This window comes from Salvia hispanica, chromosome 1 (genome assembly GCF_023119035.1).
Source record: "Salvia hispanica cultivar TCC Black 2014 chromosome 1, UniMelb_Shisp_WGS_1.0, whole genome shotgun sequence".
Taxonomy (NCBI): domain Eukaryota; kingdom Viridiplantae; phylum Streptophyta; class Magnoliopsida; order Lamiales; family Lamiaceae; genus Salvia; species Salvia hispanica.
This window is the reverse complement of record NC_062965.1, coordinates 8,096,481-8,111,196: the sequence shown is the minus strand read 5'-3', so window position 1 is coordinate 8,111,196 and position 14,716 is coordinate 8,096,481. Positions and strand designations below refer to the sequence as shown.

The 14,716-nt window shown below is 35.3% G+C and overlaps 2 protein-coding genes across 2 annotated transcripts; one reads left to right on the top strand and one right to left on the bottom strand.

Moving 5' to 3' along the window:
• Positions 1-7,494: 7,494 nt before the first annotated feature.
• Positions 7,495-8,082, top strand: LOC125186422 (dirigent protein 1-like). The gene has a single exon (XM_048082784.1). The coding sequence runs from the start codon at positions 7,495-7,497 to the stop codon at positions 8,080-8,082; it is 588 nt and encodes a 195-aa protein (XP_047938741.1).
• A 4,215-nt stretch (positions 8,083-12,297) lies between these two features.
• Positions 12,298-14,390, bottom strand: LOC125202843 (heat stress transcription factor A-5-like). The gene is made up of 2 exons (XM_048101320.1): positions 14,022-14,390; positions 12,298-13,687 (listed from the first exon to the last, which is right to left on the bottom strand). The coding sequence occupies exons 1-2, from the start codon at positions 14,241-14,243 to the stop codon at positions 12,470-12,472; spliced, it is 1,440 nt and encodes a 479-aa protein (XP_047957277.1). The 5' UTR covers positions 14,244-14,390; the 3' UTR covers positions 12,298-12,469.
• Positions 14,391-14,716: the final 326 nt, after the last annotated feature.

Sequence of the window (14,716 nt, the reverse complement as noted above, 5' to 3'; positions counted from 1 at the left end):
TATTCGACTTTGTCATTAATCCATTAACTTATTCTCATCAGTCGTACATTTTGGTACATTATATGCACAATAACAATGCATTATTGTTCTGTTTTTTTTGCATTATTAGCTACAATAACTTATTGTTTTACGCAATAGTATCTATATACATTATTCTTTACATATATTACATTATTACTATGTTTTTGTCCATTATCATTAGTACAATTGTACGTTATATTAAACGAATCACATAACTTAATGTACGCAATTAGTACTGTTAAGGGCATTATGATCACATTACATACAATAAAATGCGAGTAGTACTATAAAGTGCATTATTCATTAAATTTTATACATTACTATTTACATTTCATACATAATTATTTCATTTTTAGCCATTATGTTGGATACTTGATGATCAAATTATGTTGATTAATGTCATTCGCATAATCACCAAATTTGTTCATTTTTACATTATGTTATTCTTATAATACATTATTAATGCCAAATCATACATTATAAGTTAATTTTCATCCATTATGTAGATGTAAGATCATCCTATAATCACATAATACGAAAATAGACGCCCGATTTCTACCAATTCATAACACTTGATATTGTTCACAACTAGCTAAGTAACAAGTTCGGTATTTTCACTTCCAATTCCTTTACAGCTTCTTTCTGCCTAGGAGTCAGACTTTGTAAAGCATTCAGAAACTCCGTTGTGGTGCGACAACAATACAGATGGTCTGCCTTTTTCCTTTAGTTTTCCGGGGCTCAACATCTTACGCAATAGTATCTATATACATTATTCTTTACATATATTACATTATTACTATGTTTTTGTCCATTATCATTAGTACAATTGTACATTATATTAAACGAATCACATAACTTAATGTACGCAATTAGTACTGTTAAGGGCATTATGATCACATTACATACAATAAAATGCGAGTAGTACTATAAAGTGCATTATTCATTAAATTTTATACATTACTATTTACATATCATACATATTTATTTCATTTTTAGCCATTATGTTGGATACTTGATGATCAAATTATGTTGATTAATGTCATTCGCATAATCACCAAATTTGTTCATTTTTACATTATGTTATTCTTATAATACATTATTAATGCCAAATCATACATTATAAGTTAATTTTCATCCATTATGTAGATGTAAGATCATCCTATAATCACATAATACGAAAATAGACCCGATTTCTACCAATTCATAACACTTGATATTGTTCACCACTAGCTAAGCAACAAGTTCGATATTTTCACTTCCAATTCCTTTACAGCTTCTTTCTGCCTAGGAGTCAGACTTTGTAAAGCATTCAGAAACTCCGTTGTGGTGCGACAACAATACAGATGGTCTGCCTTTTTTCCTTTAGTTTTCCGGGGCTCAACATCTTCACGAGATGTACTGGTCTCTGCTTTGTCCTCGGCTAATCTATGCCAAAGCTTCTAGGCTAATGCAATTGGAATAACATCATCTACTGCTTCCTCAAAATCAACTCGACGCTGCTTACTTGCTGACCAAAATAAGACAGAGACATGTATCACATGAGTATTCTCAAAAATGTAAAATTTGTACTTTGTAATGCATAATATCATCATAATAATGCATGTTAAGCGACTAATAATGTAAACATATAATGATACAAATTTGGTAAATAATGCAAAGATTCAAACTTAAAACCAGTACAGATTAGGTTTTACTTCAAACCATAACAACCATTACTTAATAATGTCCATTTTAAACTGAATACTGCACAGTATTCAAATAATGTAAATACTTGATGCTGTCCATCTCCTATTGTACTAATCTGTATATAGAATGAAGAAATAATGCATCAATTCAATTAAATCATCCATTTAGATTACACACAGCCAACAAATAATGCTTCCTCTCATTGTGCACCAATCGTTTCATATGCACACCAATTCATGAAACACACAACAGTAACAATAATGCATCCTTTTATCCATGGATACAGAGTTACAATGCACGATTTCTCATCAATAATGTAGCAAACACAACGAAAAATGCATCAGAACATGGGAAACAATTATGAAACCTTCTGACTGTGTTGGTTGACTCTTGAATGGTCTTCCTCGCTTCGTCATTGATGTTTTCTAGTACACAACAACGAAATCAGTTGAATTCCTACATCCAGTTAGACCAAAATCAGAGATATTACACAACAATCAACCAAATCGTCAATAATGGAAAGAATCGACCACACACTGAACAAAAATTCGAAAATTGCCAGAAACCAAACAAAACCGAACAAACTTGACAATATCCAGAAACCAAAACAAACATAATCGGGCATTTACCACAAACAAGTCAGCAATAAACTATAAAATTAACTAATTGACCGAACCCTAGTTCACACGCATACGATTTCATTTTTTTTCCAGAAAAATTGATCCATAAAATTCGTGCATTATTCGAAGAACGAAGTCAATCGATGACTACGGTCCAGAAATTGTCAAAAACCGACGCTAACAAGTGTTTTTACCCAAAAATCGGAACTTTAAAAACCCACGTTTAGAAACGAAAATCGGTCAGACAATCAATTGTCGTGCCCGAAACTAGAAATCAGTACTTCAAACCTCTGAATCGGCGACCTACGATGCTTTTTGCTTTTACAGCCAATATGTTTTTACTCTTATACCCTTATAATGCACATATTAGTACAAATAATGCAACACGGGATCAGTTTACTCAATTTAATCTAGTCCATCCATTCCCTCAATCTAGTGGATGAGATATATATATATATATATAGGGTCCTGTTAGGTTGAGATTTTTTTTAGCTTAATTGAGAACTGAGATCCATTTTCAGCCATTCATTTCGAAATGTCAATGAAAGTGCAGGTTTTCGGTGTTGTGTTATATGCGGATGCGGATGCGTATCCAACTGATCAGGATGAAAATCCCAACCTAGCTGAGTCGTTGGCACGACAACCTAAACCTGGTATCAATAAAATTCCTCAACTCACTTCTACTGGCTAGTATAGTGGAGATAAGGGTCGAATCCCACAGAGATTGACACGTTAGGACAATTGTAGTGATAATATGGAAGGTTTTGGTTAGCTACCACGCTTTGGTTGAGGTTCTACCTGGACAAAAATTGAATGTGGTACTCTACCGACTAGTGGGCGTGAAAGTGATCGACATGTGGCTGTGTACGTGAAAATAGGGGACAAGGTATTTCAGAGGCACGTGAAAAGTAAAACAGTTACTAAATAAGGAAATCTGGAATAACAGAGGATATGTGGTGGTTGGGTGGCTACTATGACAGGTCTGTAGGGCACCAACTTAACTCAACTTATTTTTAACACAAGTAACGGCGCCAAAAACTTGACTCAACTTATTTTTAACACAAGTAAACCCGCAAATGTACGGGGCTAATGTAGCAAATAGTAAGCAAAGATTCCTTCCTAGAACTAAGGTAACAACTCCTAAAAGCTCCTAAGACACTTAGCTTCATTCAAAGGCTCAAATCTATCGATTATATTGGAAAAGATGTCAACTTCTCTTCTTTCAAATTAAACTAATCATCTCCCGAGTATTGTAGTAAAATCCACATGCATTTATAAGGTGATCAATCAAATAAATATATAAGCACAAGAGAAGTCAAAATAACCACATGAGCCAAGACATAGAAAAAGGAAATCAATTAAACATAAGAATCATTGTATCTCCCCCGTAGAACTCTACGAAGGATTTAGCTACTCATGTTCATCACAAAAGTCAAAAAATATTCAAAGAAATATTCAAAAACATTGTTTGAACAAGAATAAAACTAAAAGATGAACTCCTAGAATCAGATTGGGCGGATTGGAGGTCTCGTCTTTGATCTTGCGATAAATACTCGTCCTCTGCTCGTTCTTCTCTTCTTCCTAGGTGAAAAAGTGGTATTTTTGGGTAGGAGGCGTGTAGAATGGTGTAGGAGTCGTCTCATGCATATTAGGTTAAATAGGGCTCGAAATTTCCTTGTTTTGAACTGTCGGCCGAACCTGGCGGGTCGCCAGGTTCGTTGTATGGTGAAGCTAGCGGATCGCCAGCTGCTCTTGGCGATTTTGGGCGGTTGTCCAGGCGAGTCGCCAGATTGGTAATGGGCGAAGCTGGCGAGTCGCCAGCTTCGTACTGCGTTTTCGTCCTTGTTGATCCTGGATGCCTCCTTTCGCCATTTAAGCTCATTTTTGACCCTTTTTCTACACATACTTCACAAAATGGCCAAAATACCAATATCATAGAGAAGTAGCTATAACCATGTCTCAAAATACACAATATACGATCAAATCCAAGTAAAACTACCCTCTAAAACCATGTAAAATCCAAGTGAATCAGGTTGAGGTTCTACCTATACAAAAATTAAATGTGGTACTCTATTGACTGGTAGGCGTGAAAGTGATCGATATGTGGCTGTGTACGTGAAAATAGGGGACAAGGTATTTCAGAGGCATGTGAAAAGTAAAACAATTACTAAATAAGGAAATCTGGAATAACAGAGGATATGTGGTGGTTGGGTGGCTACTCTGACAGGTCTGTAGGGTACCAACTTAAAAGGAAAGGACAAAAGAAAAAAGTAAAAGTGGTCCAAGAAAAAGTGGATTGTGATGTTTTCTTCTTCAACAAGTATGCATAGAATTTAGATGAATACAAACTCCATGGATGAACTCAGATTCATAGCTTCAAACATAAGACCCATAAATTAAAAAGCTTAAACTCAAAGATTAACGGCTAATAACTCCAGATTACTCCGACTGACTCACATGCAAGGTGGCAACAGTAACGTAAAATAGAAAACTCATGCATAAAACCTTAAACTGAAACAAAGAAACTCGAAATTCCAGTTAACAAACTCAGATCTAGCCTACTCAAACGAAAACATGCTTAAACACTTAGAAAATAAACGCAATAATTAGATCTAAGCTACCTAGGCAGAATGAAACAGATTCGAACCAAAAGAGATGCATAAAACCAACTCCATTACTAAAAGCGTTTGGATCTCAACAAAATACTTCAAATGATAACAAGATTTAAGTTTGCAACAGATCCAACGAAAGAAAGCAGGTAAAGATTTAAACTAAGAAAGCGATTAAAGATTGTTTTGCCACTCCGGGCGATGAAACTGCTACTAGTACGGAACAGACTGGCTGGAATGATGGACGGTGGTTCTCCGGTGGACGTTGGAACTTTAGGTGACCATTGTTGTGGCGAGGAACGAAAAGATGTGGACAATGCCGAAGGAAAATGATTTTTTCGAGAGAGAACTCTAGCTAAGTGTAGTGGCCGAAGTCAACTGCAAGTAGATTATGTCAACTAGGGGTATTATCGTCATTTCATTTCAATAGCCAGAATATCAAATGTCAACAGCTCGTATTAAAATGTCAACAACTAAAAAATAACACTTATAATTCACATATCCAATACCGAGAATATCAAATGTCAACAAATCGTATTAAAATGTCAACAACTAAAAAATAACACTTATAATTCACATTTTAATACCGAGAATATCAAATGTCAACAAATCCCAACAACTAAGTTGTGTTGGAAGCTTCATGATTGAGTGACATAATCGTGCATGATCAAATATAACTTGCTTAATAACTGTGAGAGAGTTCTAGCCGAGTTAGGTCCACTTAGTAGACACTACAATTAGCTTCCTTTAAAACGGCACTGTTAATTTAGAGTGAGGACTTTTCAAGGGTCTTAGGAGCTTTTTGGAGTTACGTATTAGGATTGACAACCCTAATGCTAGTAATCAACGTTTGCATCACATGAGCATAAGCTAGGTAACTCGTCCTATCAAAGTAAATACTGTGCTAGGGTATTGTAGGATTTTTTAAAATGAAACGTTTCTATTTTTAAGAGGTAGATTAAAATACTATATAGATTAACTGTTGGGGTATTGATTTTATATATAAAAAAAAATCATCTAGAACGGGTCTCCAGATTCAAATTCACTTTGTTTTAATAAATATTCTTTTGACCATGTCTATATTATCATTATATTTCAATCGTTTAACAGTAAAAATTGTTTGACTAAATACAATTAGAGAGTTTTTAAAGAACATACTACTCCATAAGATAAAACAAAAAATCAAAATTCTACCCTGTAAATAAAAAACTATACTAATTATATTCAACCGGGAGGTGAACAATGGCGATATTAATCGCGGTCATCATGCCGCAATCTAAACTTCTTGTATGTGATCATTAATAACTCTAGGGATTATTATCTTTTTGCATTTTAATGTGTTTATTTAGCTTGTAAATTTGAATGACAATATATACATAAACACACTCAAGAATAAATATTTTTTTTATTTTGTATAATAAATATCTATTTAGTGGAGTATATATTTGAAAACTTGATAGTATATGATTTATTTGGGATTTAAATATAAAATGCCCTTCATTTGTTGAGCATTAAAATTGTAACACGTGCAAAAACAATATTAATTGTTCAGGACTATTTATGTACAGTAACTTTTTCTGCATAAATCCGTTTTTTAATATTGAAGTAAATTTGGATAGGAAATTAAATAACATAGAAGATCTCTTACGCATGGAAGACGAAGATCTCTTGCGCATGGAACACGATATTGACGAAAACAAATAATACAAAATTCAATTGAATATAAGTATTTATTTTCACATGACACCTGGTTCGTATCCTATAGGCAGGCCCTTTTAGTTTGAAAGAAATTTCAATAGTCTCAATCAATCTCAATTGGAATTTAAGAGAAATTTAGAAAAAAAAAACAAGAAAATTATACGAAGAAAACACTCTTTGACTAATACAATTAAAATATCTCCGAATGAAAATCACACTGCATTTGTTTGCCATTAAATATATCATATTGGCATTTTAAAATATCTATTTTAATTTTATTATTTTAGTAAATTTGACTTCATATTCAATTAACTTATTCTCAAAAAAAATTGTATAATACAGCAAGTGATTGTTTAATTTGCAAAATTATATCTTCGAATTAAATATATATTGTGTTTGGTTCATGAGATTGAATCTCATAACTCGGTCTTAGATGCATGAATAATCATATGAGAATTAGTCATCCCTCAATTAAAACAAATCAAACCGCGACTAAGATTTATAGTCCTTTGCTAAACACCCTTTATTCTTTTTACATTATTTAAAATTTGTTAAAATCAAAAATTAATTTGTATTCAAAGGCGTACTAAGTCAACCGTCTTTTATAACTAATTAGTTATATAAAACCTGATTGAAATTACTTAAAATCTGTTCAATTCAAATATTGACATTTATTCATAGGCGTACTAAGTCAATAGTCATGTATAAGAAAGTCAAAACTATTACTAATTGATCATATAAAACCTGATTAAAAATACCCAATTGTTGTTAATTGCGTAATCAGCAATTTCATCAACTCACTATATAATTATAAACCCATCCAAACCACATCACTTAACAAGAATTTCCCCCAAATATCTATGGCGAAGCTTAATATTTATGCCATTTTGATTGTTCTCTATTTATTCAGTGCGACACAAATAAATAGTCGGAAAATAGGTGATGAAATAGATGAACTTGAGCTAAATCATTTATGCCTCAAAAATGAAAAGTTGGCCAAAATTCAATTCTACGCCCAAGACGTGTTGGGCGGCCCGAATGCAACCGTTCACGAGGTCGCACGCGCCGCCGTCTCCACAGACGCGCTTCTATCCTTCGGGAAAGTGTTCGTCATCGACGACATAATCACCGCCGGGCCCAGCCCCGACACAGAGGCGCTGGGCAAGGCGCAGGGCATCATCAGCTCAGCCGACATGGCGAATGTAGCGATGGCGATGAGCTACAACATTGCCTTCACATCGGGGGAGTACAACGGTAGCAGCCTCAGCGTTGCCGGCCGGAACGAGGTGGCAGAAGAGAGACGCCGGCTGGCTGTCGTTGGGGGCACGGGGGTTTTCCGGTTCGCGCGTGGCTACGTGGTTCAAGGCACTTACTCGACCGCCGTGGGAGAGGATTCCAGCCTGTATACCGTTATTGAATACACAATCTATTCCACTTATTGTCCCTAGCTACATCATGTGTTTCAGTTTTGGAGCTCGAGATGTTCTATTCCATGTTTCATTTTAATTCCCTTTTCAATAAGATTGATTACTACTACTACTACTTTATTAAATTAAGGTATATAATCTTCTAAGAATTCAGTGGTTTGAATATATTGTCACGTAATTTCTCCCGCCAATCATAATTGTATAAATAATATTTCTTTACTTCATTTTTCTCCCTTTCGACAACCATGATCGACTGGATACACCATGTAGCAATGTGTTCAGACTATTGAATTTTTACATTTATAAGGTTACCTTTTCCTTGTTTAAATTTCAATAAAATAATAAATGCGGGAATCAACCGTCGGGGAGATGAACGTCGACAGCGATTTACCGGTTTGCTCATATGCAATTCAGACGACTTATTATTGTTTAGGAATGACGTGGAGGTGTTTGAATTCAACATCCAAGTCATCACCTCTGACTCTGACCTCAAAGATACCTTAAAAATAACTTTGGGGTGTTCATGGATTATTATGGTGTCATCTGTTTGCTAGTAGTACTATATTTTTATGGGTTCATTACAAGTTGGGCTGAAGAAACTTATTAGGCGGAGAAGTATTGGGCTATAGTTTTTATTCTGAGTTTATTTTTTTATTATGGTACTATTACTTACTATATTTGAATTCTTAAAATAAGAAATTATTTTTAATTTGTAAAAATAGAAACTTTTGAATCTTTCTATTTTAGTAAGTGGTTCCATTATTCCCAAACATTACTTCTATTATTTTTTCTCTTTTTTATTTTACTAATTATGCGTTAAAACTTGTATCGTTTCAAATGTTTCTATTTTTTTGAAGACAGAGGTAGTATATAGTCAAGATATAATTTGGTATTGTTGATTTGTTTCGTGTCGTTTCAAATGTTTCTATTTTTTTTAGAACAGAGTAATTTCTATTGATTTAATTTGGTATTGTTGATTGTTTTCGGCTTATTGTATTAGTAAAACTCTAGAATATGTGTGTAACTCTGAATCTTTGTTCGATCGATGAATATAAGGTTCATCAGATGCATTTCATTTGCACTGTTTTAAAGTTATTATTTGGTCTGTTTTCAGTTCATTTGCACTGTTTTAATAAGTCTGTTTTCAATGTCAAAGTTGCAATTCATTTCCATTATTTATACATTTTATCTATTTTGGTATTTTGACATGTTTTGTAAGAAATGTGCAAAAAAAAGCCTAAAAAGATAGCTAAAATTCGAAGTTTGAAGTCTGGAGCATTCGAGGCAGCCAGCGGTCCGCTGGACATTACTTAGCGGCCGCTAGCGACCATCTCCTGCTGACCCTGCAGCGGCCCGTTCGAAAATTTGTGCTTGAAAGAAGAACACATCCAGCGACCTTTGGATTGTGAATAGCGGCCTGTCTCAGCAGCGATCGTTGGGAATTGCCCAGTGGCCCACTAAGAAAACGCGGTGCAACAGTTTACCTAATTCCTCTCCAAGACTTTTCAAACTAGGATAGAAGATTTAGCATATCATGATGCACGACCCTAAGGCTTTAAACACCCCCTCAAGCTTCATCAAAGAAACCTTTTGCTGCTTAATATACTAGAGAATAATATTTAAGAGTTCATTCTACCGTTCATCATTGTTTTCATCATTCAAGGAGTTTGAAGCTATCATCTTAGTTTTTATATTTTCAATGTTCTCCTTACAAATATGGGAGATTATTTGTCTATGAGTAGCTAAATCTGTAGAATTCTAGGGATGTGTTAGAAACGACTTTGATTTATACAGTTTCTATTTATATAATATCCGTTTGAGGATAATGCATCATGTTTGCGTGACACATTTTTGTGATGATCTATTAGCTTTCAAAGTAATTGAGAGAGGATTTGCATGCTAGAAGAACTTAGTTAACACTACAATTAATCTCCTTAAAATGGTACTTTTAATTGAGAGTGAGAACAATAAGACTCTTACGTGCTTTTGAGAGTTCCTAATCTAAGATTGACGACCTTAGTGTGAAACCTACTTTGTGTCGCATGGAGGATTTGCATGCTATTAAAGCTTTGAATTTTGCTAGAGTGTTGGAGTTGGAACTTGTATAAACCATAACTGTAAAAGCACATCCCTGAAATTCCCTTGTCTCATCCCTTTTATCTCTGTGTTTTATTGCAATTGTTTACTTGCTTTCTGTTTATTTACTACTCCCTTCGTCTATAAAGAGTATGCAATATTTCCTTTCATCCGTCCCCAAAGAGTATGAACATTCCAATTTTAGAAACTTCCTTCCCTCTAAAGAGGTGGGACCCATTCTCCACTAAAAATACTAATAAAACTTTCTCTATCTATCTCTCTCTTATTTTACTAATAATGCATTAAAACCCGTGCCGAACCCAAATTTCATACTTTTGGGGGATTGAGAGAGTATTTTTCACAGCATTCAAACCAACCCACAATCGTGTGGGCAAATAGTAGAAGTCTAGTCTTAGATAGTTAATCTGTGATAGCATTCCCTATGTTCGATATCTTTATGCTTACCATTAGCTATACTGCACTACCTAGTATACTTGTTAGTAGTTGTATAACTAAAAAATAATGCTTCAAACTTAGGCCTTTATTATTAATTCAATAGTTTAGAAGAGAGAATTAAACAAATTAAATTATAAAAATGTATTAATATATGCAGTGAATAATTATTCTTTTTTATAGGTCATTCAACATATATTTAAAGATCGCATGGCAGGGCAATAGACTCGAACCGAAGGTCTTTAACATTTGATTAAGTTAGTAAAATTGGACCACTCTTCGTGCAAAAACTGCACCAAAGTAGAGCCAACCATCTATTGGGGGCTATGAATTCTATCACCTTTTTTTTTCCTGATTTATATCCTTCTTTTCACTTCAATTACTTTTTTGCAATTTTCTCTTCCATCTTTTGTAACTAGAATAATTGGGTTCGCTTAGTTATAAATTGTACTCCGTCCGTTCCGTAGTAATAGAGACATTTCATTTTGCGCACTCATTTTAAAAAATAATTATAAATAGTTAAAGTGGAGAAAAAATAAAGTAAGAGAGAAAATATTATAGATAAGATTCTTCTCTACATTATTATTTCACTTTAACTATTTAATATTGTTTTTTCAAAACGAGTGCAGAAAATAAAATGTTGGAACGGAGGTGAGTACCAAAACTAGCTTGTTTGTTGAGAATAAATATATGCCCTGCTCAAATGTCGATACCATTAATGCATGGATATGTTGCTGGATAAAAAGCTGATTGCTTTAAATTTTTTTAAGTTAATCTAAATTTCCTTGCTTGATTTTAAGTGGTCGGTAATTCAAAGCTTGTGATTATTTTATGTTTGAGAGACTTAATTGCATATATGTCACATACTCCCCTCCATCTTATAATCATGTATTCATGTTTGAGCGACTTAAACGAATATATGTCATATACTCCCCTCTGTCCTACAATAAGAGTCACATTTTACTTTTACCATAAATGATAGATGATCTCATGTTCCATTAACTCACTTAACTCATATTCCACTAACATTTTTCAATCCATTAGTCATAACATTTCACAAAACTCAGGCCCACATTATGTGACCGAGGGAGTTCAAAATTAATGGAAGGTGACTAATTAATAGTACTATATTTTGTTATTACATTGAAATACACACGACATTAGTCTTATTGTTTCCCACGTTCGATAATGAAATGACCAAAGAAAAAGAAAACAAACAAACAAACAACAACCAAGAGAAGGAATGAAAGCCTTGCACTACAGCCTTGGCTTATCATGGCCACAAAATCATTTCTTAATTCAAAATTTCAAATTATGTTCCAATGTATCAATAAGTTCTACACACTCTCGTTTAACTCCAATTACTTAGTCCCTCCATCCCATAACGCATTCTTTCCTTTTTAGTCCATCCCACAAGAAGATTCACTTTCTAATTTTGAAAACTCTTTCATATCTAATAAGGTGAGACTCATTCTCCACTAACAATAATTTAATTACTTTTTATTTCTACTTCTCTCTTACTTTACCAATTACTTTACCAATTGTTCATTAAAACTCATGTCTAATCAAAAGTGCATATTCTTTTGGGACAGAAGGAGTATAACTTGTAATCTTTTCAACAAAAAGCAAGCATTGATTGAGAACAGCTGAAATTAAACACACTTTTGAAGTCAACCGAGTTGTTCATAAGCTTATTCACAATCATAATCACATGATTAAATGGTGAATTTTTTCTTATAAAATAACCACTAGCCTCATAAGATTACAAGGTTTATGCATGAGCCGATGATCATATGAGGCAGATAAAAATACCAAAAAAAAACTAACATATGAATTTCCATGAATCACAACAGATCCAAACAAAGCAATGAAGTTAATTTTAGAGTGTAAGATGTTCCATACCTTTGGTGTTCCTTGCCACGCCTTTGACCGGTTTCTTCTCTTCTTGTTCGTCGTAAGGGTTAGCCCTAAAAGAAGAACTGGCCTCTTCAGTATCCGAGCAGCCAGGTCTTTCGGTCAAGAATTGTTCCCAGAACACATCATTCACACGTTTCTGCTCCGTTGCTGGTGCATGCTTTTCAGCATCGGGTGAGGAAGACAAGGCCCGAGCCTCATCCAGACATGTTATATCAGATGTAGAAGTCTGATGGCCAACATCAATATTATCGCTGTTTGGCCGTGAGGAGGTACACATATCCGAACTTGATTGAGGCATCACGGTGGAGTTCTGGCTCTTATTGAGCTCCAGATGAGACGAAGCAAGAGAGAGGTTCAACAGGCAGGACAGGTGAGCATCACCCTGATCATTTGAAGTTGAGCTATTATGCAATGAGTGCAGTTTCGGGCTTTTGGGTCCCACTGTGCATGACAAAGACGAATCCATGTGTAGATCTAAAGAAGCCCCGGTATCTGATAGCTCCAACGTTTCAGGGGGGCATATGAAACCCTCTGTTCTCGTATGCATGTCTCTTGGCCATCCCTCGATTCTCCCTTGAGGACTTATCCCATCTTCGTTTGAGCTCTGTGTGCTATGTGAAAGCAGGTTGACATCAGAAATAGCTGTCGATAACTCTAGCCTGAGCGTATTGCAGAAGTCTCGGTCTTGTTCTGTACAATCGAACTCGGGCCTGCAGCTGCTCTCATTGTCCACTGAAACAGTCTCCTGGATCGATTGCACATCATCGGACTGGGGGAGCCTCCTCTTCTTATTATACGCTGAAAAATCCATCGACTCAAGCTTCTGAGCAAGTCGTTCAACAAACTCAGGATTTCGAAGCGACTTATTCAGGTAGCTTAGTAGTTTTTCCTGTCTCTGCTCCATGCTACCTATATGCTGCGTTAAGTCTTCCAAATGCACCTTAGCTGCAGAGTGCTGCTCCTTGAATCCCAATAAGTTTCCTTCAAGAGCAGCCTTCTCGCGCGACAACTTATCAATTTCTTCCTCATATGTCGCTCTTTCAGGATCAACTGAACCTTGAGGCTGACTATGGCTGTGGATAGGCTTTCGACGATGTATATTCTTAAGAAGATGCTTCTGATCCTTGACGAAATCATCGTTAGCAAACTCCCATCTCTCCGGATCAATCTTCCTGAATCCCTACAACCAAAAATGTGCCTTTTACACGTTAGCAACCGTGGTTAAGTCCAATTATTGGAAAATCAAGAGTCCAGTTGATTTCACGAATTTCCTACATCCAAAAGGGAAATCTAAAAGAGAAGCAAACAAGGAAGTTTTCAGCAACAATGCACAAATTCCCTATGAAGCTACTAGGAAAACGATGTCAACAACTAGAATCAAACACAGCACAATCATGATCATCGAAATTGAAATAAATCGGGTAAAACAGTAAGCGTTCAATACAGAACCCTAATTGAACAATTCAGCGGAAAACGGATGACATAAGAGTTAAATTGATGGAGACGAGACATACGTAGGTGTTGAGCTGGCGAATGAAGCTGGAGAAATTGTTGTGCTTGAAGTAAGAAGGGAGAAGGAGGCGGGCGAATTCCGGTGGATTCCAAACGACGAAGCTCTTCCTGCTCCCGCTCCATGATACGATCGCATCGGTCGAGGAGTCGTCCACCATTTCATACGTCTTCAGCAGGAAAGGCGCCGGACCGCCGCCGCCGCCGCCGGAAGCTCCTCCGTCCATTTAGAGGCAAGAATTGGGGAATTTCTGATAAACTATTTAGTTGACTGGATTTTTGAAGGATACGGAATTGGAGTTGTTTAGATTTTAGAAACTATGGATTACGCGTTAATCTACAAACAAAGTAAGCACTAATTAATTATTCTTTCCCAAATAAAGTTTTCTCTTCGGTGGATCCATCGCAACAAGAAGGTCCTAGATATGCACCAAACCGAATATCTTAAAAATAAAAAGCGTTTTCAGTTATGTAAAAATGAAAAAACAAATGCTTATCGAGAATCATATTCGAAAGAAGCTTACATATACATTAAAGTTTTAGTAGGGCATCCACGGGTAGGCGGACTATATGACGTCTTAAGTTTCGCCCTATATACCGCCACATCAGTATTTTATTCTCCGCTCCTTTCATCCATAATGGGGCGGACTATAACCCGCCCTAAGTCCTGTCCTATAATTTTTTCTTATATTTTGTTTTT

Bases quoted from the DNA above. Each gene is read 5' to 3' on its own strand.
- LOC125186422 (XM_048082784.1), top strand. From the start codon at position 7,495: ATGGCGAAGCTTAATATTTATGCCATTTTGATTGTTCTCTATTTATTC.
- LOC125202843 (XM_048101320.1), bottom strand. From the start codon at position 14,243: ATGGACGGAGGAGCTTCCGGCGGCGGCGGCGGCGGTCCGGCGCCTTTC. The intron at 13,688-14,021 runs GTATGTCTCGTC...TTTTGGTTGTAG, and splicing joins TTCGCCAGCTCAACACCTAC to GGATTCAGGAAGATTGATCC.